Source organism: Parambassis ranga, chromosome 12 (assembly GCF_900634625.1).
Source record: "Parambassis ranga chromosome 12, fParRan2.1, whole genome shotgun sequence".
Lineage (NCBI taxonomy): Eukaryota > Metazoa > Chordata > Actinopteri > Ambassidae > Parambassis > Parambassis ranga.
This window is the reverse complement of record NC_041032.1, coordinates 2,524,735-2,551,640: the sequence shown is the minus strand read 5'-3', so window position 1 is coordinate 2,551,640 and position 26,906 is coordinate 2,524,735. Positions and strand designations below refer to the sequence as shown.

The 26,906-nt window shown below is 40.4% G+C and overlaps 1 protein-coding gene across 3 annotated transcripts in view; it reads left to right on the top strand.

Annotated features, from left to right (window-relative positions):
- rab27b (RAB27B, member RAS oncogene family) overlaps positions 1–25,581 on the top strand; it is a 32,230-nt gene extending 6,649 nt beyond the window's left edge. Inside the window, exons 1-6 of one of the 3 annotated variants that reach the window (XM_028418150.1) lie at positions 8,578–8,664; positions 18,484–18,655; positions 21,524–21,612; positions 22,463–22,566; positions 22,701–22,824; positions 23,765–25,581. In XM_028418150.1, coding sequence (XP_028273951.1) covers positions 18,503–18,655; positions 21,524–21,612; positions 22,463–22,566; positions 22,701–22,824; positions 23,765–23,951 — 657 coding nt within the window. In that variant the 5' untranslated portion in view covers positions 8,578–8,664; positions 18,484–18,502 and the 3' untranslated portion in view covers positions 23,952–25,581. Of the gene's footprint in view, positions 1–8,577; positions 9,413–18,483; positions 18,656–21,523; positions 21,613–22,462; positions 22,567–22,700; positions 22,825–23,764 lie in introns of those variants that run through there. The other 2 variants (XM_028418149.1, XM_028418151.1) reach the window with 2 other exon arrangements.
- Positions 25,582–26,906: the final 1,325 nt, after the last annotated feature.

The window sequence follows — 26,906 nt, the reverse complement described above, 5'->3', positions numbered from 1 at the left end:
ATTGAGACTGAGTGTACTTTATTTATCCTTGCATGTTTTTAGGAAGGGTTTATTCTCCTGGTCATCACACCTTGTCTGATGACTCTACCACCACCGTGCTTCACACTGGGGGATGGTGCTGCTGTGGTGATATGCAGTGTTTGGTGTCTATTCTGGTGACCAAAGTACCATCTTCTAGTTGATCTTTTGGAGTCCAAAACACACCTTTGGGTGAACTAAACCATCTGTCTGTATTTAGTCAGAACTTTCTTCTCCCATGCACGTGGAATCTCTTCTCTCAGCTGCTATATTCGCCTCCTCTTGCATTGAGACTGAGGGCATTTTTATTAAACCTTGCATGTTTTTAGGAAAAGGTTTATTCTCCTGGTGATCACACTGTGTCTGTGCTGTAGAAGGAAGCAGCAGATTAGAAACTAATTGCAGTCCATTAATAATGAATGTGACCAGCAGCGGTAGATGTAAGGTGTTCACAGAAATGTCACACTGTGGAGGCAGCTGTGTGTGTGTGTGTCCTCTGTAGAAGATTGTTCATTAACGTCTCCTCACTCCATTCACCTACCAGCTGACATGTCAACTTGCTGCCTGCAAATCATATTTGCACATTTTCTGCATGCTTTTCCTGGATTTTATAGCTTAATGTCAGACTTGCACTTAATACAGCGTGTGACGTGTTTTCACATGTCACTTATATTTCTTTAAGTTACTCCAGCATTCACCGTGGCTCTGAATGTGTCCTAATTCAGAGTGAAATACATTCATAATAGATTAAAAAACTTTATAAAACCAGGCTCATTTCTAAGTAGATCCAGGCTGCAGAGAAGAATCTTAAGTGCTTTCTGAGATCAACCATATCTGACTTGTTATGCTATTAAAGTTGTAAGAGCTGTGAGGTTTTGATATGACTCTCTGTCCTGCAGAGAGGAGTCGGCTTGATGTATGTTAGAAGAGTCTGCACGGCTCATTATAAGGACAGCTTCAAGGGAGAACTGTGCTTGTTTGGAACCTGAACAGAGTTTAGAGAGAGAGAAGAGCCAGGAATGAGTGTGATCCAAAGAGACAAGGGAATGAAGCCAGATAGAGAAGGTGTAAATGATATTTGAATTAGCTGATTGACAGAAAGAAATTGACCTTAAAACTGCTACGTACTATAATACACGGATCAGTAACACAGAGAGGGAGGAAAGGCTAGTTGCCTGGTGACAGAGGCAGAAGGAGAGAGAGAGAGAGAGAGAGAAGGTGAAGGAAGGAGAGAAAATGAGGAGGAGGAGGATGAGAAGAGGTGTGGAGCTTTCCCAGAGCAAAGTTAGTGGTCACGATGCTACACCTGTTGCTGCCATGCCTCCTACTGCGCTCTCTCTGGCTCGCTCACAGGATGAAGAAGAGGTGTCAGCTCAGGCTTAGCTCCATCTTTTTGAATGATTTATGGTTTTAACTGCTCTAATCAGTGTGGATATTCTTTTTTTTTATTATTATTTACTTACATATGATTTCCCCTTGTGGCTTTATTGGTATTTACTACAAAAATACACATTTTGAATGATAATGAAGCTGCTTTGTTTCTTGAATTTCTAGAATATCTTCTTTATTCCTGTGTCAAATGTACCGGTAATGTCGTTGTTTCCCACTGACTCATCCTTCTCAGCTGAATTTCCTGTTTTAGTCTTCTTTCCTTGTGTTTCTCTCTTGTTATACTACCGGTCCCTCCTCTGTGATTGGCTGGCCTGCCCTCATTGATTCCACCTTTGTCTCGTTACTCTTTCCTGCTCTAATCAGCTCATGTGCCTCCAAAAGTCTTTTTTTTTCTTCCAAGTTTGCTTTTATCAGCTTATATTTGTCCTTCATTTGGGTTTTTAACCTTCACCTCACATTCTAACAGTATGAACTGAACAAGACACTGAGACGCTACAGTGTACCTGAAGTGATGTAACGGCACACAGGTGGAAACAATGAGGTCAGGTTTGCCAATCAGGCAGGAGTGCACTCGATGTATCCCACAATGCATCATCAAAAATAGTGTACAAGTGATGGCCACTATCATTACCATTATGTACCTTCACTGATTTATTTAGCCAGTGGTGATTGGATGGCAGGCCATCCCCTAATCGGGAGATTCGGGAGGATTCCCTCATGCCAATGTTGAGTTAGGGCCGGTTGGATGGGGGAAGTAATTTTGATGCTTATCTAATCTTCTTCTTGCATCCATTCTCCATTTATCTGACAGTGCAGCCATGTTTTTTTAGAGGACAGGCCCCAGCTGCAGCCGGTAAATAGAGATATGGAAATCATTTTGTACTGTCAGAGTATAAGGCTAGTGCACGTTTGCAATGTCACCTTAGCATAGTAGAAGCTTAACACAAGACATTTTCATATACAAAAAAAGTCATATAAAACAGGGAAAAAAAACAGAGAACATCTAAAGGTGCCCCTGTAAGGATCCCCCTGTGTCTGACTTTGAATATCAGAATCAGAATCAGAATTCCTTTATTTATCACGAGGAGAAATTATTTTGTCGACATGCAGATCCAACCAAGAATAAAAAAAGTCAAAGATGGCATAGAGTTGAAATATATAATATCTAAATGACTAGGAAGCATTTAGTCCCTGAGTTGTATGTAAACATATTTACTACTTTATAAACCTTTACCCAGTAAAGAGCATGACAAGAATATAGCAGTATGAATGTACAGTGTCTGAGTGGCTGTTACAGTTCAGAGATATCATGCTTGTGGTGTGAAGAGGTCAAGCCCACATTTGTCTTCTCACCTTGTTCAGGTCCTTCACGTGGCCTTACATGTGTTGACAAATCCCTTTTGTCCTTGTGGACAGTCAGCTTGATGTGACCTGGAGGCCGTTATGGAGGAGGCACACTGGGCTGAACACCAGTTTCTTTAGGCTTATCCTGCTAGTGTTAGTGTGTTTTTCCTGGTGCAATAATCTACAGGTAAACTGGTGTGTCCTCCTCTTTATTTCTTCGTCCTCGTCTCTTCTTCTTTCATCAACTCTTTCCACATTATCCTTCCACCTTTTGTTCCTCTTGATATCTCTTCCATTTCTTCCATCACTTATTAAACACTGATGTTTTTCTTACAGCAGAAATAAATAATACTCATTTTCCTCCCCTGTATGGTTTGGAGGAGGAATTTATTATTTATAGCTGAGATCATATAAAGCTGATTCCACAGAGAGTCATTGCAGCTTCTAGCTTTACATCCACATTATCTGATTTGCTCCTTTAGCATTACACAGGGTTATGGTACAATGAGCATTTACCGTAACTGCACTGGATTCAGTATTCATATTACGACTTCACCTCCAGTTAATGTTGGCTTGCATGTGCAAACCAACTTGGTGGAAAAGGCATTTAGGTGCAGCCTCTGGTGACGAAACATGTCAAAAACTGCAGTCGTATTGGCTCCAAGAGGGAGTCAATCCCAGCAGACCTCCACGTTAAAATGTCACAAGTTACATCCTCAATGTTCACCTCCTCTTCCTCCTCCTCCTCCTCATTTGTGCGCTCATGACTGAGATCCAGCTGACAAACATAGGCGCCTCATTCTCTCTCACACACAGCAGGGAGTGTGTGAAATGTCAGAAACAATACACTGGCAAACAACGTAATGACACACAAACAGAGCAACAACACCGTTCTCAACAACTGAATATGTAATGAAACCACACTACGATCTTACGTTCTCATCCTAAACTGCTGTCTCCATCTCTTCTTCACTCTCATTAGTAAATGCAATGCTACACACACACACAAACACAGGCACTCCGCTGGAAACTGGAGACCTATGCATTTTTAAACTGCGCTGTTGTCGGCTGCCTGTTCTTCCTCTCTTCTTCCTCCGGACTCTTTTGTTGCATTTGTTTCCTAAGTAAAAGGTCAGTCCTCTGGACTGCTAAATCGATGCTAATTAATGTTCTCCCAGTAAAAACGACAGCATCAATTGTTGGTGAAAATGCCAGTAAAATGAGGCACAGTATGGTCAAATTTACCTGTTTAGGGCCTCTAGTGGCTGTGGAAGGAAGCCAAACTTCTCCCACTGCAACAGGACTAAACAGTGACTGGATGAGGAAAGTGAAATTGTGGTCCAATATATGGGAATCTGCATCAATTTGCAGATGATGTCTGGATTTAACTTGCAGGGAGAAGCTAAATATATGGATATCATTATTATGAGGTATCAGATGAAGCAACATTCTGCTTATCATTAATTCAGGTTGTTGCCCTCCTACGGCCCCCTCCACGTCTCCTTGTGCCGGCCTGTCTCCTGGTATCTCCTCCATGCTCTGGACACTGTGCTGACAGACACAGCAAACCTTCTTGTCACAGCTCTCATTGATGTTCCATCCTGGATGAGCTGCACTACCTGAGCAGCTTGTGTGGGTTGTAGACACCGCCTCATGCTACCTCTAGGGGTGAGAGCACTGACAAAATGCAAAAGTGATCAAACATCAGGCAGAAAGGATGAGAACAGAGACATGGTCTGTGGTCAGCACCTGCAGAACCTCTCCTTTATAGGGCTGTCTTGATAACTGCCTCTCATTTCCACCTGTTGTCTGTTCCATTTGCACAACAGCAGCTGAAACTGATTCACAATCAGTGTTGATCCTAACTGGACAGGCTGATTTCACAGAAGTGGGACTGACTTGGAGCTACATTGTGTTCTTTAAGTGTTCCCTTTTTACTATTTTTGAACAGTGTACATTTAACTTTATTCATTGGCTGTTAGCTGCAGTGTTAATCTATATAAACCGGAAATGTAATGCTGATTACATCAGTGGTTCTTTTGGTGGTGCTTTTCTGCTGACTGGTAGGCATCACCAGGCTTGGTGACATTATGACATGATGACGAGCAGATAAAGCACAATGGTCTGTTGTGCTGTCAGGAAACACAAATGTGAGTCACATTTTGTCACAGTGTGGCTAAACAATTAGTACCTGTGTTCGGACTCACAAGGCATGGCTGTTTTTAAAAGTGATGTTGGCACTTTTTATTGTTATCATTACTTTATTTACATTAGATTAGAATTTTTAGTGACAAACTTGCCCTCCATTTACACTCTCTTTTACACAATCCATGTGTAAAAATGTCGTCTAACCCTGATGAGTCCTGGCATTAGCATCTTGGTCTGTGGCAAACATCCAGTGATTGAAAAACCTGCTCATTCAGAATATTCAGGTACAATTCCTGAACCCAGCAAGTTTAGTTTTAAGTCTTTTAGCAAAAGTTGTGCTGATTTTGAACGATTGACCTTTCACCGAGAAGACGTCGGATTGCTCCTTAGTCTTGTGAGAATGCCTTGGTTGTTGTGCTCTGCTGAGTGTCTGTCCTGAGTAAACAGCTTTAAATAGGAGAGGACATTCCTGTTTTTAACAGGGCCCTAATAGAAACTGCATGACTGAATGATTGTTTTCTCCTCCAGCTCCTCTGAGACCTCTCAGTTCAACGCAGGAGACATCTTTTATTTTTTTTTCCTCATGAAAATAGAAAATAAATGTCACATTTGTGTATGTGAAGTTTATTTTTTTTAATAGTTTTTGTATTTTGTTTACTCTAAAGATTTGTATTACCTTGCTATGAATCATTGGGTGTTTATCAAGAATCACTGCTAATGATAGCATGCCAAGCTAATTCCTGAGGAGATGGTTTCTCTTAAATAGTAGCGTAAATAATGAACACACACTTAACGCACAACTCTTCAAGCAACACTGTGTTTTCAGTCAGCTGCAGTAAAGGGAAACTCCCAACCAGAGGCAAAGATCAATGTCTGCTCACTGTTGTGTTTTTTTATGGAAGAAGATGGAAGAATACATCTCATGGTCGCATGCAGCGATCCCACCATTTATTTCTCTTGTCAGAATTGATAGCATCAATTACTGTACGAGCCTGCAGCTGACAGTAGCTGTTTGTGTGCCTTTTGTAGTGAGCTTAAATAGTCACTGTCTGAACTCACTTCTGTCTCCACGACAACCGTGTGTCATTGTTTTTATACCTCGGAGACCCATCTAATACATTAACAATTGATTTTGTAGCGCTGCTCTCTGGTTCACTGGGAATCGTGGGAATTGCTGTTCCCTCGGCTCGGAGCATGTTTACGCTTCGTGTCAGAGTCCTGGCAGATTGGTTTTGACCTCATTGGCCTTTTCATGTCCAGCCCAAAGGGGACAAGCAGGATTGTAAATGTTTTTGCTGACAGAATATAGTAAAGAAAACAAAAATGAACATGCATTCATAAAATCACTGGAGATGTGTGCTGTAATCAGTCAGTGGTGTGAAAGGGTGTTATTGTCTCGGTAGCTTCATGGTTTGGTCCAGTGGGCTTTTGTGTCTCGGCCTGCCCCCAGAGCCTAAAACAAATCATGTGGAGCAGAATGAATGCCTGAACTACACATGACATGCAGTGATGTCACTAAAAAGATGTGTACAAAGGTGATTTTGTAGCTCATCTTGACTCCCTGTCAGGTCTTCTTTTTCTGATTGTGGACTATGTTTACACTAAATCATTTCTGTTTTTATGAAATTCATGTTTGCCTCTAACGTGAAAATTGATTCATTGGCGCCACTCTTTGCCACCGTTTTCTTCCTTTTCAGCAGCTCGGGCAGCACTTTCCCAGTGCAGTGCCACGTACTGCATCACTGTGATGTCATGGAGAAGCAATCCCAGATCCTAACACTGCCTGATGGGAGCATCACTTCCTCCACCTCTCTTCTTACCCTGATGCTCCCATCATTCATCAGACCGCATGAACTTTTTCCATTGTTCCAGAGTCCAGTCTCTGTGCTTAATAGCAGATTCATGTTTACTAACTAAAGGGGTTTATCTTAAGGCCCCTATGCTGAGTTTTTTTACATATAGTGTATGTGGACAGGACTATTGTTGTTATTTGTAGCTTCCCTTCCCTTTATTTTGTCATTTTAAAAGGTTCTAAAAACATATACCGATAAGACATCTCAACAAAGCTTTGTGATAGGAGATACTACTCAACTTCCCAAATACTAATTTGTTCCATTCCTGGACAACTGGGTAAGCGAATCGAGCGCATCTTTTCTAGGGTCATGGGGTGAAGCCCTAAAGGGACTAAAGCAACACGATGGACAGGAAGAGGGATGCTCATTGCTCCCTGCTGCCCGGGGAGGGTGCGTCCTGGCTGGGCACCACGCTCCCCTGCGCTCCTGGAGCTTCCCAGTGCTCCAGCACATTTCCCATAGAGGGACGCTCCTTGCTCCCTGCTGTGCAGGGAGGGTGCTCTCTGGCCAGGCAGCCCGCTCCTATGCACCCCTGTCCATTGATTCTAACATAACTATAACTACTACTACTAATAATACTAACTTTTTTAAAGTATTTTGTAGTATTTTTCTGCTGTGATTTTTCACTTAAAAAGACACTTACTTTATCTTTAGTAAATCCCGATGTTGACTGTATATTATAAAGAAAAGAGAAGCAACATTAAACTTCACCAAAGTACCAAAAAATGTTGCTTTGGATCAAGGCCACAACCTTTGTGTTGTTCCAGGTCACCTGGACTAGGTCGCGTGGAGGTTGGGGGCTGCTTCTAAATTTCTCTTTGCTGATGATATAATAGATTATGTTTATAACCGGCTCACAACATCTCTGTCTGTTCAGAGATTCAGATGTTGTACCAGCTGTCGATTGATGAATGATGGAATCAAACATTTCAAATCAGTGCAGAGCAGCGGTGTGATTGTAACATTTGAGAAATAGAACGAAGATTGTGCTTACAAGATTCAAGATAGGCATCCGCTTAAATGGCAAAATTCAAAAGCGAGAATCTCCCGTGCTTTCTCGCAGCAGAGCCAGCAATACATCATGTTTTGTCATGGAAACTGTCGGTGCTGTTGCCCTTTTAACGTCACGAAAAGGTCACAAACATGAGCTGCATGACTCTTCACCATCCAGACTCATGAGACTCTATTTATTTATTTTTGGCTGCATTTTCTACTTCAAACATTTGTAGCTCCTCTTACATCACTCATGATATTCCATAAAAAAGATCATATTATTGATGCAGGATTGCTGTGCTTCCTTTCTGTTTTATTCAATTAAATAAAGGTGCCATTTGGAATTTTTATCAATGCCGCTGACACTTTGAATGACCTTGTTGTTAAGGTGCCATGCGGTCCAGCAGTTCCATGCAGTTCAGTCTCCTCTCTCCATCCCTCTGGTGTCTCCTCCTGTTATCATCACTTTTGTGATGGCTGCAGGCCAGCTAAAGATACTCCTGCTACAATGTGCCTCAAAGCAGCGTGACAACAACTATAATGCCTCACTTCAGTAACATTTACATCATTCATGAGAAGCAGTTTTGCGTCATCAACGTGTGTGAGCTACGTGATAAAATACAGAATGCATTTCCTCCATTCCAGAATGTACTTGGGGCTGCCCTACTCTTTATCAATTCTTACCTACTTCCTGTTTTACTACTGCTAACCACACACACACAGTCTTATCAGTTAGTAAGTGCAGAGCGGAGCAGAGCAGCCTCAGGTCATGCTGGTGGATGAAAATTGTGTGTGTGTGTGTTTCCAGAGCTAACTTACTGTAGCTCGGCTCCACCCTCTCATTACACAGAGAGACAGACAGGGAAGCAGAGAGAAGCAGAGAAGACAGAGAGAAACATCGAAGCCACTTCTCTAGGTAACTAACCAGTCAGCTGGCATGCCAGTAAAATAACTAGTCAGAAAAATAATATACATCTGTTGAATGGGACTTAAAAGGTTGGAGCAAAGCTAGTTAGGTGGTTGAAATGATAGACTTAGTTTACCAGGCAGCAGGTTAGTGGGTCAGTCACAGGTAGCCAGACACTCAGTATGTTGTTTTTTTTTACGTACTCAATTGTTGTTGATGATTAAGTTGTTTATTATGTCACATGTACTAGTTGTTGGTATTGAGTTGGTTAGTTAGTCTCGCTGTTTGTCAACCAGCTTGTCTGTGTATCAGGTCAGTTTGGGTTGGAAGGTACTTGGTCACCTTGGCGGTTTGTTGTCAGTACCTGGCTAATTTGGTGTGCGTTACCATTCATCATTCAGTTGTTTATTGATCATTTAGTTAGTTGGCTAGTCATCATTCACATAGTTAAAGCTAGTTAACCATAGGGCCAGCGCTGTTAAAGCAGTCATCCATCCGTCCCTGCAGCCAGGGAGGCGAGTCAGCTGCTTGCTGAAGGGAGTGGCTTCCTGCTCTGCTGCCTCCAGCTGAATGGTAGCCATTCAACCAATCTAGTGATCCAGCTTCCCACCACCCAATCAGTCAGTCAGTCAGTCAGTCAGGCAGCCAGTCAGCCTATTTGTATGTGTAAATGCAAGGGCTGCTGGTCAGCTGCTCCGGACGCCTTGTATCTCCCTCAGGATCTCACACCCTGAATCAGCTGAGGAGCCACTGAGAGGTAAGAAGCTCTCAAACTCACCATGGGATGTTTGGTTAGAATACATTTTGGAGCTGTTTGCTGACTTTTTACGGGCATGTGACAGGCTGCAGGGGGTGAAGGCAGCCTGGGAAAGGGTTTGCGTGTGGATATAAAGTAGAAAACAAGAAGGGGATTTTTTTTTAATAACAGGGAAATGTGATCGGTGCATCTATGTCAGGAATGTGATCACACCCTTTTCTACAAGTTGCTAACTGTTAACAAGTTGTTGCGTTCAGCTGCATCATCCAAGCAGCTCATTATCTGGGCTCTGAGCTGTCATGAATTTTCTCACATTCCCAGTCTCATGACGTACTGAGGTAACGGCTCCCAGCTGCTGGTATTAGGGCATGATTTTTAATCATTAAAAAAACAGACCTGGGTCTATACACTTTCATTGCTGAGTGGCTTAAATATATGAGACAAGTTAAGAATTGTTTCTATTTAGTTGAATCTGTTTTAATAAGGCATTTTGTTATGCTATACAGGTTTTTATAATACATATTTCTATGGAGAGAAGTTGATTTCACATAGGTACAGTAAATTGTGCTGCATCCAGCACATTTATACAAATACACTGACACATATGTCCTACATGAGACTATGTAGAGCTGATACCAATTGCTTTTTTTAATCAAATTTATTTTAATCATCTTTTCAGTGTTACAAAGACAAAAGAAAAGCAAATTCTATGGCCACTCTTTATTTTAATTCAGTCCCACACACCACCCTGATGCAGTAAAAGTATGTTAGTCCCCTGCAGAAAATAGTCCCAAAGCATTTGTTCCTGTACATACACTTACCTAAGTCTCCAGGAGGCCCCACTGGGGTACTTTAGGGCAACAGCTGTGGCTCAGGTGAGTTGTTGTCTATGAGGTTGGTGGTTCAGTCCCCAGCCCTGGCTGAATGCTGATGTGTCCTCAGGCAAGGCACTGAACCTTCAGTCTGTGGTAGTAAGAGGTAGTAAAACATTTTATGTGTGTTTGATGTATTTAATTCTCCAGAGGACGCATTTGTATTTCACTTAAAAACTTTTTTAGAGCAGTGAATAATAAGAAAGGAAAACACACTTGCTTTGTTCAAACAGTATTATCTCAAAACTGGTTCAACAGCTGAGGGGAAATAATGTCATTTACAGCCTGTGATACATTAAGAGCACGGCAGGTGGTCATCTGGTCATTTGCAGGGATCACTGACAGTGACTGACAGAGGTGATATCTGGGTGGTGATAACTGCAGCTTCCTTCTGCTTACATATCAGAGGCGTTTCCTCTTTCACGATTTATAACAACGCAGATTTGAAGGTATGAATATATGAGTCTGGCTCGTGTGAGAACAAAAACACACACTCCTCTCTCACCAGGGTTCTCTCCCAGGTCAGATTAGTAGTTAAAACGGTTACTGTGACAGGGGTCAGAGGTTAAATAATTTCCAATTTCCTATACACACACCAGGCATTGTTGGAAGTAAAGTGAGTCAAAAATCCTTTTAAAAAGATCACTGACTTCAGCGTTAAACAGATTATTACTTCACTCATGTTAAAGTAATTTCCAGTTTTATACATTGATGTATCCTCAAGGTAATGTCTTGCCTTTTTCAACCAGCTCAGCAGTATTGAGTGCCGTTACTCTACAAATGTATTTGCAGTATTTACTCTAAAGCCACATCACTGATGGACTCATGGACTAACGTGACTCTAACGACTCTAACTAACTTAGTGTGAACTAAAATAAAGTTACCAAGCCAAGTTCTGTTTTAAATTCATCAAATGTACAAAGTTGAATTTGAAATGACCCGCGATATTACGGTAATGTAACTACTATTATTAGTAACTAACTACTATTAGTACGAGTATTGAGTCAAGTGACTTCATCATTATAAAGTATGTGACTTTAAAACTCTATTCTAAATGAATAAGTGTAGAGTTTCTTTCTTTTTTCCACAGATTATCTAAGTGGTGGTAACAGATGCCTGATTCACTACATGTCTGTCAGTTATTTCTGCATTAGCCCATACAAATTCTTTCTAATAGACTCTCTTACTTCTTACTTCCTCTTATAAGGGTTTTGGGACTCTTCCATTTATTTTATGAATTTTTATTTGATCTTTTTTTCATCCATTTATTTATCATTTATTTATCTTTTTATAAAGGGTTAAGAGACTTGCTGTTGGAGAAACAAGTTGTGACTTTGGAAGGAAATTCATGTGGTTATGGGAGTCATCTTATATATTTTTTTTTCTATTCTCTGTTTTAAATCAACGTTTTTTGCCACCTACACAGTTGTACATAGTACAGTGGGTAGTGAGATGTTTCTCTCTGTTTACTAGGTTCTTGTTGGTGATAGAACATAATTAAATAAGACATTTAAAAAGAACCAACTTACTTTGTTTCAGTAATATATAATGAGGTTCGAACTGTTTTTTAACAGTGATGATGAGAATATTATCTATGACAGTGGATCTTCTGTAGTAGTGAAGCTATAAGGCTGAATCACTTCAGCTGATAATGACACAGTGTGTTTTTACTGCCCAGGGGCCCAACAACAGGACCACAAATCCAGTCAGCTACAGATCACATGACCACCCACTCAATAAGCAATGAATGGAAGTAATTTTAAAGGCAAAGGAGAATGGAGTTTAGTGGATTAAACTAAAATGTATGGAGGATGTCCCTCCTTAAGTTGTCTGAATTTGTTTGTCTCTCATTTTCAAGTAGACTAAAACAAAAACAGTAAAGTCACCACAGGGACAAAACATCCACACACAATAATCCCAGCAGTCCACTGTGTACAAGTCCACAGCTGTTAAATGTAACAAGGTTAGAAGTAAAATGTCACAGCTATTGGAGTCATGAGAGCAGGACACAAGCACAGTGCTCGGTTGTATCTCCAGCGTTTTGATTTGTATTTGATCAGGTTTCATGTGGCTGGATGTAATGGAATTACGTGGTGCACTGCATTTCATGTATTTATTTCCATCACAACAGCACAGGAAGAACTTTGCATTTGGGGTTTTGGAGGATTTTTTTGTGGCTTTGTGCTGCACTTGCAGAAAATTGATCTTTGCATTTCCTTCTGCCATCTTAAAAGCCATCACTTCCTGTGTGGTGGCAGATGGAAAGGCTTTCTCGAGCTGGATGTACTGTGTAGCAGGATCACTGCTGTGTTAAAGCATTCCACGCACAGAGGAGCAGAACATATTGATCTAGATTGAAATGTCACAGTTTTTTTTTTTTTTTACTGCAGTTCTGTAAACACAATCTGTTCAAGCCACTAGTCCTCATGTGTGGATTTTCACACAGGAGGTTTTTATCGACTTTGTGCAAATGACTCAAATGACTGTGAGGAAGCAGGTTTTAGGTAAATGCTCCAAAGAGAGGGATTAACCTGGATCATGTTAGGATGGGTCAAGATTTGTAAAGGGTCAGCAGATTGTTGTTTGACCATCTCCATCCTCTTCCTCCCTGTATTTCTATACCCACGCTGACCTTTCACATCCAGCTGCGTGAGCTGTCTGTACAGATGTTAGCCCACCTCCTGCTGTGGGATTAAGGAAGGGATTGAGGAATCCCTGGTGGGAGTCACAGATGGATAAATAAACATACAGTACACCTGAGTCCATCCGATCAAGAATGGATGGCTGGCACTTAAGATGTAGCACGCACACACACACACAGACACACACAGACACACACAGAGACAGTGTGTGTCACCTCAGATGCTAAGTGGGTCTGAATGCTGAAAGGTATTGGACGATGTGAGGGCTAAACTAGGAGGACATCTGCAAAAATTGAATGATCAGGGGTCAATCTTCATCCCTGTTAGCGCATATTGATCGGTGACCGCGGGGGATAGATTGGTAACGACAGCAGAAGCCGTCAACAGAGCGCACAGGACAGATGGAAAACAAATCAGCAGTCTGATCTGTTTAAGATGATTCAGAGGTTACAGCAGTCCGCCGTAAAGGTCTCGACAAATGTCTGCTGACCTTTCGTGAGTAATGGATTATTGTGAGGCAAATGTTTTTAAAACCACAGCCTCAGTGGATACCATTCAATGACATTACCTTAATATTAAACCAAGAGCTTTGCTCAGGCAATATTGATCATTTACTGCAGCTCCTTGTGGTAAAGTTGTACACGTCTTTTTGTATTTGGTGCAGTAATTAGATGCATGAGTTAGCAACCTTGCTTCTCAATGAGTTATATCCTGGTTGTAGTTAATACTGATGTAAATGTTGCCTAGTGTGTTTGATTTACATCAAATTCATAAACCTGAGGGTGGATTTCTTGCCAAGGAAAGGTTTCAGAGTGGAGATAAATCCCACGTTTTGGCTATTCCAGAAGGCTGGCATATGTTATTCTAATTTCTTTATTTATGTCAGGTTTTATTTCAAAGTCTCATTTTGGCTGACTGAAATGATTTAGTTAACTCTCTCTAGAGTTTGCTAACTGAAATGAAACACTGATTCTTCTTTTATGTTCCCCACTTATGAGGCCTATTATTGTACGTTTTATTAAGACAGCTGTGTGCTGTGAAAGCATTATTGCTGAGAGTTACATAAACTTAACACAGCTAATAAACTACAACAGGTTTCCAGTTAGTTTTCTCTTGGCTCCCTGGAATCATGCATGTGAGAAGTTCAGTTTGATGCAATGCCCCCTAAAATTCTTTGTTTTTGTTGTGAGAAAAAAAAAGTAATTAAATTCATATGATTGTAGTGGTACATAGCATAAAACAAATAAAACCTGAGGCAAAAAACTGTTTGATACCGTGTCTCTTTTTACTGCTTCCATAGGAGTTAATTAGTTGAGCTGCAGCAGGTGCTGCTGATCATCAGTCCTTGATGAACTGATCATCAGCAGGTGTACAGACCTCTATAAAAACAGATGTTTTGGCAGTTTGCTGCTTTAGCATTCAGGTGTGTGTTAACACAATGACCAGAGAGAAAGACATGAACAATGGTGTTAGAGAAGCAGCTGTTGCTGCACATCAATCTGGAAAGACTAATAAAACCATTTCAAACTATTTGGAGTTTAACGTTCTACAGAGAGAAAGATTATTCACAAGTGGAAACATTCAAGACAGCTGTCAGTCTTCACAGGAGTGGACGTCCCAGCTAATCAAATAAATATCAGATAAATATACACAAAAACCCAAGAGCTACATGTCAGAGCCTACAGACCTCACTGAGCATGCTCAGTGTTAATGTGACAGCACAGTTAGAAGAAGACTGAACAAGTACAGTTTGTTTGAAGGGTTACCAGGAGAAAGAACCTTCTGTCTAAAAAACACATGGAAGAGACTTTTTTGCAAAAACATCCACAGTTTTTCCCTGAGATGTTTATTTGCACTAGTGTTAGATTTAAAAATACATCTTTAACTGATGGGTTGTTGGTGACCCCCCCTTGACAAACAGTTTCTTGTCATTTAAACTTGTGAGAACTAACAAGTTGTTGTGCAGCTCAAACACAAAGTCTGGATGTTTTTGTGTTTTTGCTCTGAGCCATCTGTTCTTATGAGAATAAATTAGGGAATCTAACTTGGATTTAAATAAAAATATATTAAAAGGTGAAATGAATGAATTATTTATTGATTTAATTAAAGGATGAAGGTTGCATTATGTATAAAGATCTAATGAACCCAAAAGATAAAACAGTTCTTTTGATTATAATGAACATTGGAGTGCAGCTCAAAGAATGCTACAGGCTGTTTTTGTTCTATTTTAAAAATATTTGTGTGAAAATTGATGATTGCTTTTCTTCCTCTGGTATAAAAATATCATAATGTCTTATTTATTAAGCGAGACTTCAATAGACTGACTGTTATGTTACAAAACCTATAGGGCATCCATTTTTTTTTGTTTATCATATCATATAATATGGGCAGTAAAGTAAGGCGAACAGGGTTCATCAACTCATTATGAGGTCGTATTTATCTCTCATTGCTGCACGTTCTGTTCCACGTTTCTCCTTCTTCTCACTCTGTTCCTCTCACTATATGCACAGAGTGTAATAAATCACTGTGTGTTTAGCACTGAATGGTGGAAATTACACTCCGGGTCAGTCTGTCTGGATTTATGCTCCCATGTGGAAGTGCAGATTACTCCAGTGTCGAAGCTGATTTATACTACTTCAACCTAGATTTAATTTGTTGAATGTAAGAGCAACACAGCGACACTGGACGACACTGAGACCACACAAGATTTTGCATTCTTAAATGGAAAGACTCACGACATAAATGACCGGTTAAGGTCAGAGAAAGCTGGCTTCTGTGGAATATTGTAGCTCATGCAGCATGGTGGTGCAGTGGTTTGCACTGCTGCCTCATGGAAAGAAGGTTTCTTGCTCTGTGTGCGGTGTGGGGGTGCTCTCTGAGTACTCTGGCTTCCTCCCACATACCAAAGACCTGCATGTTAGGGTAATTGGGGACTCTCAATTAGCTGTGTGAGTGCAAGTGTGAATGGTTGTTTGTTTGTCTGTCTTTATTAACCCTATGTTAGACTGTCAACCTGTCCAATGTGTAACCTGCCTCTCACCCAATGACAGCAGTTATCACTGTGAGCTGCTAGCACAAACTTCCTCGTGTATTTATCAGACAGCTGGACGAGCTCGGTGGCTTATTATATCAGATCAGGAAGCGGGGTCGCTGACAGTGTAAATATGCAGATATGGATCAAGAAGCTGTTTCATATCTTTAGATGATAAAGTTTCATACTTGTCTGAAGAACACTGAACATTCCATTCAGATGGTATAATCAGTCATAACAGTATGATCAGTATGGGCACTGTGTGACACCTTTCTATCAGAACAAGCAGCAGGTTTTAGTTTGAGCTACAGACGCCTGTCTGGATCACACAGTGTATCAACGTGCACTTTTGATGGAAAAACTTCCAAACGTGCTGCTGCTTTAGCAATGCTCTGACCTCATTATCACATTGGGTACTCATCAAAGTTACTCAAATCCCTCTGCTTGCCATTTTTCCTTCCTACAACTAAGAAAACAAAGCTTGCTGCCTAATATATCCTGTAATAGATACCCACCCACTGACGGGTGCCATGGTAACCAGATAATCCTAAAACTAAACTAAACTTGCCATCAGAACTACTACTAAAATTTTTCAGGGCAAGTAGGAAGCCATGATTGACACTATGGTGACCAGCAGTCATATAATAAAAGTTCAATGTTCACTCTACTCTGTAAAATAAAAGAAATAATAATTAAATACATACAAATATGAACCTTTGGGTTGAAATGTTCAAGAAAAGAATTAAGATTAAGTTAAAAAAGAAAAACAAAGTGCCATGTGTATGTTGTTTTGAAGCTCTTGGTGTGTCAGAGTCTGAGTGAAGGGTTAAAGGGGAGGAGTCGAGCACAACTTCCTGATAGACATTCAGATAGTGGCGCCGATGACGTGTCCTCATTTATAACTCATGTCTTCGGCTATGCAGAAAGACTCTTTCCTCTCTCTTCTCATTGTTTGTGTTTGGTTCCTATTGTGAGGTGTGTAATGGCCCATGCATTTTTAATGTGTCTGCGTTTTATTGTTTTTACTTTTGGCTGTTCGTGGGATAGAATTTCCTCCATAGACTGAGTGGAACAAAGCTGTGAACCAATATGTCTTTTATATGTTTCCAATTGAAGAGCATTGATAATAATGTTATTTTAGTGAATAGGGGGAGACTATTATAATCCCCTTATAGGATAATTCAATAATACATGCTGTTATATCAGCGACAGGAAACAGTGGCTGTTGTTGTGTATACATTGATCCTATCTACAAGAATCAGAATGTATATGAATGATTTCTCCCAGTATTTTCTTTTTGTTGGGAGGTTGACCATAAGCTACATTTTCCATTGATGTCAGCTGACCAAGCATCTGTTAGCTTTTTTTTTTAACCTGAGGGAATTGGAACTGATCACACACCAAACATTCTTGTTTTTTTCACCAGTGACAATAGATCAATAAACTGTTCTTACTGTCTCACCCCCAGGCTACAGAGGCCTGCAATAATATTGACTAAGTGCTAGTGTGTAACAGCTAGAAAAGAATAAAAAGTGACTCCTCAAATAATGAAACTGAACTGTATTTTTACACAGGAAACTAGAATTGAAGGCAAATCTGAGTGCTTAATAACTGAGATACATTTCAGTGAGATCTCTTAATTGTCACCATACTGTCTGAGCCACAGTGAGGTCATTGTGAGGAGACCAAAGCCTCTTGGTAAGTCGCTGGCCTCACTGTAATAAAGCACAATGTTATACATGCTTCTTCTCAGCTGACTGAATCAAAGTCTTATGATCCTCCCTCTACATGGCCAGGAGGGAAACAGACCCCTGACTACAACTCTCAGACAAGCTCCTCATACATTTATACGTTTCACTTCAGAAAACACATTCCTAGACAGCCGGGGTTAATGGTATGAAAAAGTTGTATCATTGCAGCATAAAAATAGACGGTTTAAAAATAAATATAATACATACAGTAAATAGTAGTGAGCCTAAACTCCTGGACAGAACATGACCTGGATGAATGAGAGCATCCACAGACATGAATCCCTGAGGGACACCTTTATCAGTTTAAGTATCCATAACATGAAGTTAGTAGAAAAGTATGATATACATAGTACTAGTAGGTAAATGTATAAATAAATACATGTAGAATTTTGTACAGTATTGTTCCCGGTTATGTTCAGGGGGGCGGAGACTCTTCTAAATGGCCACCATGTGACAGGAACGGTTTCTTTGTAAAATGTGTTATCATTAACTCTGTTTTTGATGAAAAATGGAAGTTACTGTGAAAAAAGGACAGCTTATGGTGTCAGGGGGACTCAAACCTCAGATGTCTGAGTGAAAGTTCATCTTGTTGCACTAGCAGGACTCGGGCTCTTACAGCTTTAAAAATCACGTGTTCAGATGGAGTTGAGCAATACAATGTGTAATCAGTGCAACTATGTGTTGTATCTGGTGTGTGTATTATTGAACAAATGTGGCGTGTTGTGTTGTGCATACTGCACCCTCATAGTGGCTTCTGTGCATCTGTTTTCCACAGGTTTATTGCGGTCATCACTATGACTGATGGGGATTATGACTACCTGATAAAGCTCCTTGCGCTGGGAGACTCCGGCGTGGGGAAGACCACGTTCTTGTACCGATACACAGACAACAAGTTCAACCCCAAGTTCATCACCACAGTAGGCATCGACTTCAGGGAAAAGAGAGTGGTGAGTAAACAACTCTTTCATGTCACAACAACTTGCTGCTATGCTTGATTTTAGTTGTCTTTGGCTTTGTAGTGTTTGATGACAGGCCAATTCAAGCTTTCAGTCTGTTTTCTTGATAACCTTACAACAGATGATGGAGGTTTGGTTACCATAGTTACTGTGGCCTTTCTCTGGGCTTTACTTATCAAAGAACAAACAGTGGGTGAACTAAGGTCTGGATTTTTTTTCTTCTCTGCTAGAGTCGCTGCTGAGCTGAGTCACAGTTGAACGTGGAACTCAAACCTGGGTCAGATCCAGTCTGGAATGAATTATTGTGACATGATAGCTTAGTTTATTAATAACACTAATGTTTTTGCCAGTGGCCACTTTGGGGCTGTAAAATAAAGACAAAATGGAAATGCCCATATCTGGATTAACCAGGAGTTAGGGTGACTTAGGCACACTGTGCTTGAAAACTGCTCTGCAATAATGTAGTGGTCATATTACAGGAGGTTTGTTCATTGTTATAGGCACCAACCAGCCTTAACATTATGACTCCCTAATAAGTCTCCCTATTGCTGGAGACCCTACCCAGATCCATCACAGCATGGGCCTTTAAAGGTGTATTGGCACAAAAGTATCCAGCACCAAGACATCAGTCGAGGCTCCATAGATCAGATTCTTTGGTTCAGATCATCCCACAGATGCGCCACTGGATTAAGATCGATTAAGATTAAGTAACATCCAGATTGAATAGCAGGACCCAAGGTTTCCCAACAGAACATTGCCTCATACACAACAACAAATGTGATGCACTGTGTTTTCAGCAGTTTGAGCTACAGGGTGTCATCTGTTGAATCATGTCCATTAGTGTGCCTTTGCTGCCCATGACCTTGCTTCCATGGCCTGGTGTTAATACTGGCCACAGCCAACTGGGAACACCCCCACAGCAGCTGCAATTTTGGAGATGCTCTGACCCTATCATCTGGCCAAATTGACCGTTGTCAAAGTCACCCAAATAATTCAGCTGCCCATTTTTCCTGGCACTTTTTCTGAACAGAGGACAAAATGTTCACTTGCTGTCTAATATATCCCTCCACACACTGACAGGTGCCATGGTAACCAGATGAATCAGTGTTCATTTCACCTGTTAGTGGTCAAAAGGTTACACCTGATTTTTAACTTATGACTTTAAAGCTGGCAATATTTACATTGATTAGTAGTAGGATGTATACAACAATCTAAAGAATTTGGTGATTTTAGGTCGTGAATATAATAAAACTGTTTTTTTAGAGAGTTGCCGCACATGAACTGTGGGAAACATGACATTAACACATCTTGACAGGTTGACAGACAGTCTTATTAAAATCCTTTTAGGCTTGAAAGATGGCTGATAAGACAAAAGTGATTTATTTTGCCATATTTGGAATGACAGTGGGAGTTAAAGTCCTTGTTCTCGATGTGGCTGAAAATAAGTTTATTATGACTTTGGCTATATAGGGTTGCTGTCATGCCACACGAAGAATCAGTCAGATGCCTCTCTTGTTATACCATCTTTGCTGCAAACGGCCACCACAATATAGCTAATAGACAGTTTCATGGTTGGTTTTGCACGAACACCACTTTAAAACTGTCAAGACATCTCAGTGTAAAAAGCAGTTATCGGAATCAGAGAGTGGGCGAGGCTCGGTTTGGTCAGCAGTTTGGTCACCTTGGTGCTCTGCTGCCTTGGCATGTCTGAAATACAGACAATGCTTGCTTCATATTCCCACTGCTTCACATGACTCATAGGATTGATTATTGTTCCTCACCTCCTCTGTGTGTGTGTTTTTGTGTGTTCTTGTTTAAGGTCACACCTCGTTTTCTAGCGAGAATGAGCCAGAAGCAGACATGTGCAATCACAGTTGTAGTTCACTGCTGTCAGTGACTCCTCTTCAGGGTCCTTATGGGAGGGTCCAACTCCTACAGCAATTGGTGGATTAAAGCTCAGAACACACACACACACACATATATATATATATATATATATATACAGAGTCTTGGCTCAGCATGGAGGAATCACACTGTTATCACCTTAAACATTGATCTGAAACACTTCTGTGAACATGATGCATACAACACCTAAAGGAGTGTTAGGGAAAGTGACAGCGTGTCTCATCTGGGAGAGTCAGAAATGAGAATGATGCCTGAGGCATCTGTGAAAAAGCAGCTGCACCTTCAATGCATCATGACAAGTCAGGATCACTGACCAGATACCTGCTGAGATACTTACTTAAGTAGTGGAGAGAGGTAAAAAGAATGGATGCTTTGCATTACAACAACTGATTTTTTTAAATGACATATTAACATATTTTATTGGTGGAATGTCATCCGATGTTGTCTAAGGAGTACCAAGGTCAAAGTCTATGGCTGCCCCCTGTCTTGTGTCTTCAATAACATGACTGATGCCCAGGTATTAGATCTTCTCGCACAGGTGTAAAAACCTGCAGTTCCTCCTGTGTTCACCCTGGTGCAAAACATGGTTTTGCTACCTATAGATACGTTTCTTTGTATGACAAATGAAATGAAATGAAACACTCATTTTTAATTGCACATCATTACAGACATGACTGCTTCCAGCTTTGGGAAGGTTCAGACTATAAGAATACAAGTTTCCCACTTCCCCAACTGCCACTTGCCTCTTTGGCTGTATCATGGATTAAAGAGGAGCTTAGGTGGTGGACTATAACACTGCCAACCTGGCACCAGTCAGAGCCTCTCTAAAGCATTCCAAACGACCCTTCACAGGGTGATGTCACAGATGGTTTATCCATAGTTATATATATGGTTCGATATATGGTGGCTAAAATAAACACAAGTGATTAAAACTGTGTTGTTCTTTCTCGTTAGGTCTACACAGCATCTAACCCCAATGGGACGACCACAGGGAAAACCTTCAAGGTTCACCTTCAGCTCTGGGACACAGCAGGACAAGAGAGGTGGGCTGTGTGAAAGGAAATGAGTCTGTGTATCTTTGACTACTTTGGCATTTAGATTTCAATATTCCTTCTTGTTTTTAAGCAGTGGCCACAGCAGGTTAAAGCTCACAAGTGTTCAGCTGCAACTATAATGGCCACTAGATGTTAGCAGGGTTCATGTGGATCTGCTCTGGGCAGCAGTGGCTCAGTGGTAGGGCAGGGTTGTCCAATAACCAGAAGGTCGGTGGTTTGACCCCAGCTCCTCCCTAGTCATTGTTGTGTGTCCTTAGGCAAGGCACTTTACTCGCATAGCCTCCAGTGCACTCACTGGTGTATGAATGAATCGGCTCTTAGATCTAAATCTTACCTTCTTCTTCCAAATATGTTGCAAACAACTTTGGTGCAATAACAACCCTAAGATAAATGCAATGTCGAAATGAATGAATAAGACAAAACAACTTTGTAGTTTTGTGTTATTAGCTGGAATACTTCATAAAAGCGCTGATTGTATTAAAAAGAATTCAGAGTCTCTCCAAATAGTTCAGTGTTTATTACAGCGTGTCAATCATTTGTGAGTGTGTGTGGTCTTTAATTGGACTTGACCTCGATCTGTTGATTCTGTTTATAAAGGCCTGATGACTCACTGCTGGATGAGTCACTGTAGTTACATAATGTTAATTGCGTTTATTCAGCTCAGTGTAAACTCTTCTCATAAACTGACACTATACGATCATCTAAGGTTGTTTCTAGTGGATCCACCCCTGATATCTATTCCGAGTGTTTAAATATTAGGCTGCTGTGCAGTGTGACCAATTTAATGGAAAACACTTATTATTGCATCATGTTTTTTCTTGTGGTGTTTGCGTTACAGGTTCCGCAGTCTGACAACAGCGTTCTTTAGGGACGCCATGGGCTTCCTACTGATGTTTGATCTCACCAGCCAGCAGAGCTTTCTCAACGTCAGGAACTGGATGAGTATGTGAAATGCATAATGGAGTAAATGGGATTGTCTCTTTTATTCAAGTTCCTCTGATTCACCTGTCACACACGTAGGACTGTAAATATATTTTAACATCCTTTGGTTGTTGTTCATCTGTATTCATTTTCAGGCCAGCTACAGGCCAACGCCTACTGTGAGAACCCAGATATCGTGTTGGTGGGGAACAAGGCAGACTTATCCGACCAGCGGGAAGTTCAAGAGAAACAGGCCAAGGAGCTGGCTGATAAATACGGGTACATTTACCACTGTTGTTTAAAATATCACTATTTAGAACATCCATCTATCATCTAGTAGACCTTATCCTGCAGTGCAGGGTCATGGGGGGCTGGAGCCTATCCAAGCTAACTATGGTTGAGAGGCAGGTCACCAGTCCATCACAGGGCAACATACAGAGCACCATTAACACTCACACTCACACCTACGGGCAATTTAGAGTGACCAGTTGACCAAACAAGCACGTCTTTAGAATGTGGGAGGAAGCTGGAGTACCCGGAGAGAACCCACGCAGGCTATTTAGAAACATATTAGCCTGATTTAAGCCTCCAGTTTTTTTTTGCTATTTACTGCATCTCATACCTTTCAGCTGTCGCCATCTCTTCATGTTCTTTCACCTTTAACTGCTTTTATTTCTTACTTTTCTCACTTTCGTTGTTTGAACTTCATCCGATGGTTGCCGATAACCATCTACATCTTCTTCACTCCACCTGTTTTTATCTCATCCATGTTTACAGCTTTCAGTGCGTAAACTGACAGTTCAGTCCTAACAGGACAGAAAGGTTTAACATAACATTTTGCTTACATTTTGTGCATTATACACTGAAATAAAAGGCACAAAGAGAAGATATATCTGTGACTGAAGCGCTGACATCTCAAAAATTTCATCAATGACTTCCTGTTAGACCAGGTTAAAGTCATTTCCTTCATTCCAGTGAGTCAAGACCTACAAACCTTTGTTCCAGGAGGAAATAAACAGTCTTTAATTCAGTTTTGTTTATATTATGAACATCGGGTCTTAAATGTACTTTAATTCCTTTAAATTGTTGTTATTTACAGGATTTTATAAGGTAACTTTTATTAAGGTATTAAGGGAGAGTATTAGAGAGTATAAGAAACAGGACTTCATGCACCACCCATTATAAACTCATGAGCACCGTGCTTCCTTGTTCCCCATAGGATCCCATACTTCGAGACCAGTGCAGCGACAGGAGCAGAGGTGGACAAGACGGTGATAACGCTGCTGGACCTGGTCATGAAGAGGATGGAGCAATGTGTCGACAAACCGCCTGCTGAGTCGGCCAACGGGAACGGAGCTACAAAGCTCGGTGATGCACAGCCCGTTGAGAAGAAGTGCGCATGTTAGATGCAGAGGTGATTCAGGACAACACCCAGTCGGCGCTCCTCCGTCTTCTATTCCTACTTCTTTCTTTGACTTTATCCTTTTTCTCAGTTAATTTTTTTTTAAAGCACGTTTCTCATCACTCTTTAAAACTAACCTTCAGCCACCTTCTCCTCCTTTTTTTCCTTCATTTATCCTCATAAACTGTCTGCCACCCAGACACTGAAACAGCTCTACACCCCTCTAATGGACATTTAAGGTAATACAGTCTCAGCCTGTCTGCCTTGTAGGAGGAAATTAAAACAGGAGGGGAATGTTTCATCACCGTCAGACGCATAATGTGCCTCATTGAAAACATGCAGCCTGGGAATTAAGCTCTGCACGCTGCTGATTTCTCTGCTCGCAAGTGCTTTGAGTGATTGAAACAGACCTAAACACTTGAAAAAAATATGCTTCAGACTTGAATTTGGACTCTTTAACTGCTGATTTGTTACTCCATAACAGGGCCGATTCAATCTGAGTTTAATATCAGGCTGTGTGTAAATGTAGTCGTTTTGGTCCTCCTCCTGATGGTTTTCCTCGTGGACTATAGGATGAAGAATTATGTTTTATTTGTTATTATTTTCCTGTTTCACATTGTGTCTTATGCTGTATCCATATTAGCCAGATGAAAAGGAAGCAAAAAAATGTGCCAAATTATGTGCGTGTGTTTTTTTTTTTTTATTCGCTTCGGTGTTAGTTTAGCTTTATCAATATCAGACAATGTTGTCGAACCACAATGTAAATGATGGACACACACACTGCAGGTGCAGAAAACACTCACTCATGTCTTGTTTTATTTACTGTAGCTATCTTGACTGGGCGACATATACGGGTCAGTAGCTCGTGGGATGCTAATTTAAACAAACGTATTCCTCTCCTTGTTGTTCAATTAAGACAATGCAGTGTTTCAGTGACACTGACGCTTGTGGCTTTTGTGTTCAAGGTTACAACACATTTCATTTCAAAATTCAGCACTAGGCCTATGTGATAGCATGCTATTTTTGTACACATTTTTGTAAACATATGAGGTCCCAGCACTACGTCAGACACACAGAACTGCTTCAGTTAGCCGAGTTAGCATCCTTGCTTGTAGTTTTCCCCAAGCATCTCCGATATGTCGTCTGCAGATCGTTGGGCCATTATGGGTACAGCATGGCACGTGTGCAATGGAGAAAAAGAAGCTAACATTGTGTATCATTAACGGTGTGTTTCACAGGATAGATGTGTTGTTTCACACTGATCGACTGCCTTGGCTTTTTAAAGCATTATTTCTCAGTGGCGAGGCGGCCTGTAGGAGTCAATGGAAACAATGGATGTAGCCTACTGAAGATGTGCTGTCTCTTATGTACTAAATAAATTGTAATCCATAGCTTTTTACACACATTCTTTCTTGTCAATAAAACGATAAAAATAGAAAATATAGAGAAAAATTGTCAAATGTCCGTCAGATGACATCAAATCTTCAGTAAAGGAGATTTGAGCTTTTCTTTTGTTTCTACAGGCTGAGACAGAGTGAAATATGGCTTTAAGGCTCCATACTGTACATGACCAATGTTGTGACAATATACAGTGACCAATTATTTATATTCAAATAAATGTAAAACAATCATTCTTCTTATTTTTTGTTATGTTTTATTCTTTAAAGCGTAAATTTCCTTGTTTTCTTTTATGTTGTTCATTTATATTAGTCATTCACTTCATCATTGCTTTAGTGGTCTTCCTTTAGCTGCCCCAATTAACCCAAAATATATTTCTTTGAGAAGTAATTAATTGTCTAATTTGGTCTGCAGACGGAAGTATTAAGAGCATTTTGTTGTGTTTTTAGTTGACATTACAGTATATACAGAATGGAGCCACCTCAGAAAGCATCTAGACCAGCACACACAATTAATACATTTGGTATTTGAAAGATTTTAGCTTTGGAGCCTAATTTGTTGTGGGGGGAAAAATGAAAAAAATGTAAAAAAATGAAAGAAAAGAAAAACAACACTTTAGAAGACACACTTAAGAGTATGATATTAAGTGTAGACTAATGAGGAACAATGTACAACAACAACACACTTTGCGTGTCAGATGATTTTTATGAAGAAAAACTATTCAAAACAAACGCTGCTCTTATACGTAGCCAATCAGATGCAGAATTTATGGTCTTCCTCACATATGGATCAAAAGAGATGATTGATTTGTTTGCGCCTGGCAGCAGATAAATCTTATTTTATCCGTTGGTGAACCGGTTCAGTGGATTTCATATAGCAGCCCCACCTTATATGACAATGAATAGGGTAGCATAAATGCTAAATGATATATATATATATATATATATATATGTGTGCGGCTACAGAGCACTGCTATTATACTTTTTGTTTAGGTGTAGTTTTGGCGCCACCACCTTATTCACTTACACATCTGCCCTGTGTGCCAAATAAACCTAGGAAACACCACAGACGAGCCTCACCACGCTCAGCCTTTACAGTGATGTCAGAGCCACATCAGTCGTTTTCATTTTAATAAGTCAAAACATTAAATAGCATCAAATTTGTTTTTTTTTCAGTATTAACCCTTGCTGTAGTTCTGGTTTTGCCTCCGTCTACAAAATAAACTGGCTGCTACATGTTCCATCTTGTTCACCAGTTAAACCTTTCCTGCCTGATGAAACTGACGCCGGGTTAACAGACTCTGACAGTTAACGTGTCATGAAACCAAAAATACGAGATACAAGAGGCTAAAAAAGCTCTGTCCCCTTGCTGCATAATTTTTCTGTGGGTTTATATTAAATGGCGTCACTTTTCACAACACACAGTCAATATTACAAAATAAAAAGATGCTTTGCAGTGTCGTAAAGTGTTGAACTTTGTCTTATTTTTTTGAAAAGGTTAAATTTTTTGTTAATGACTCAATTGTTAATTGAAACTCTTTAATTATAACGTACAAAAATAA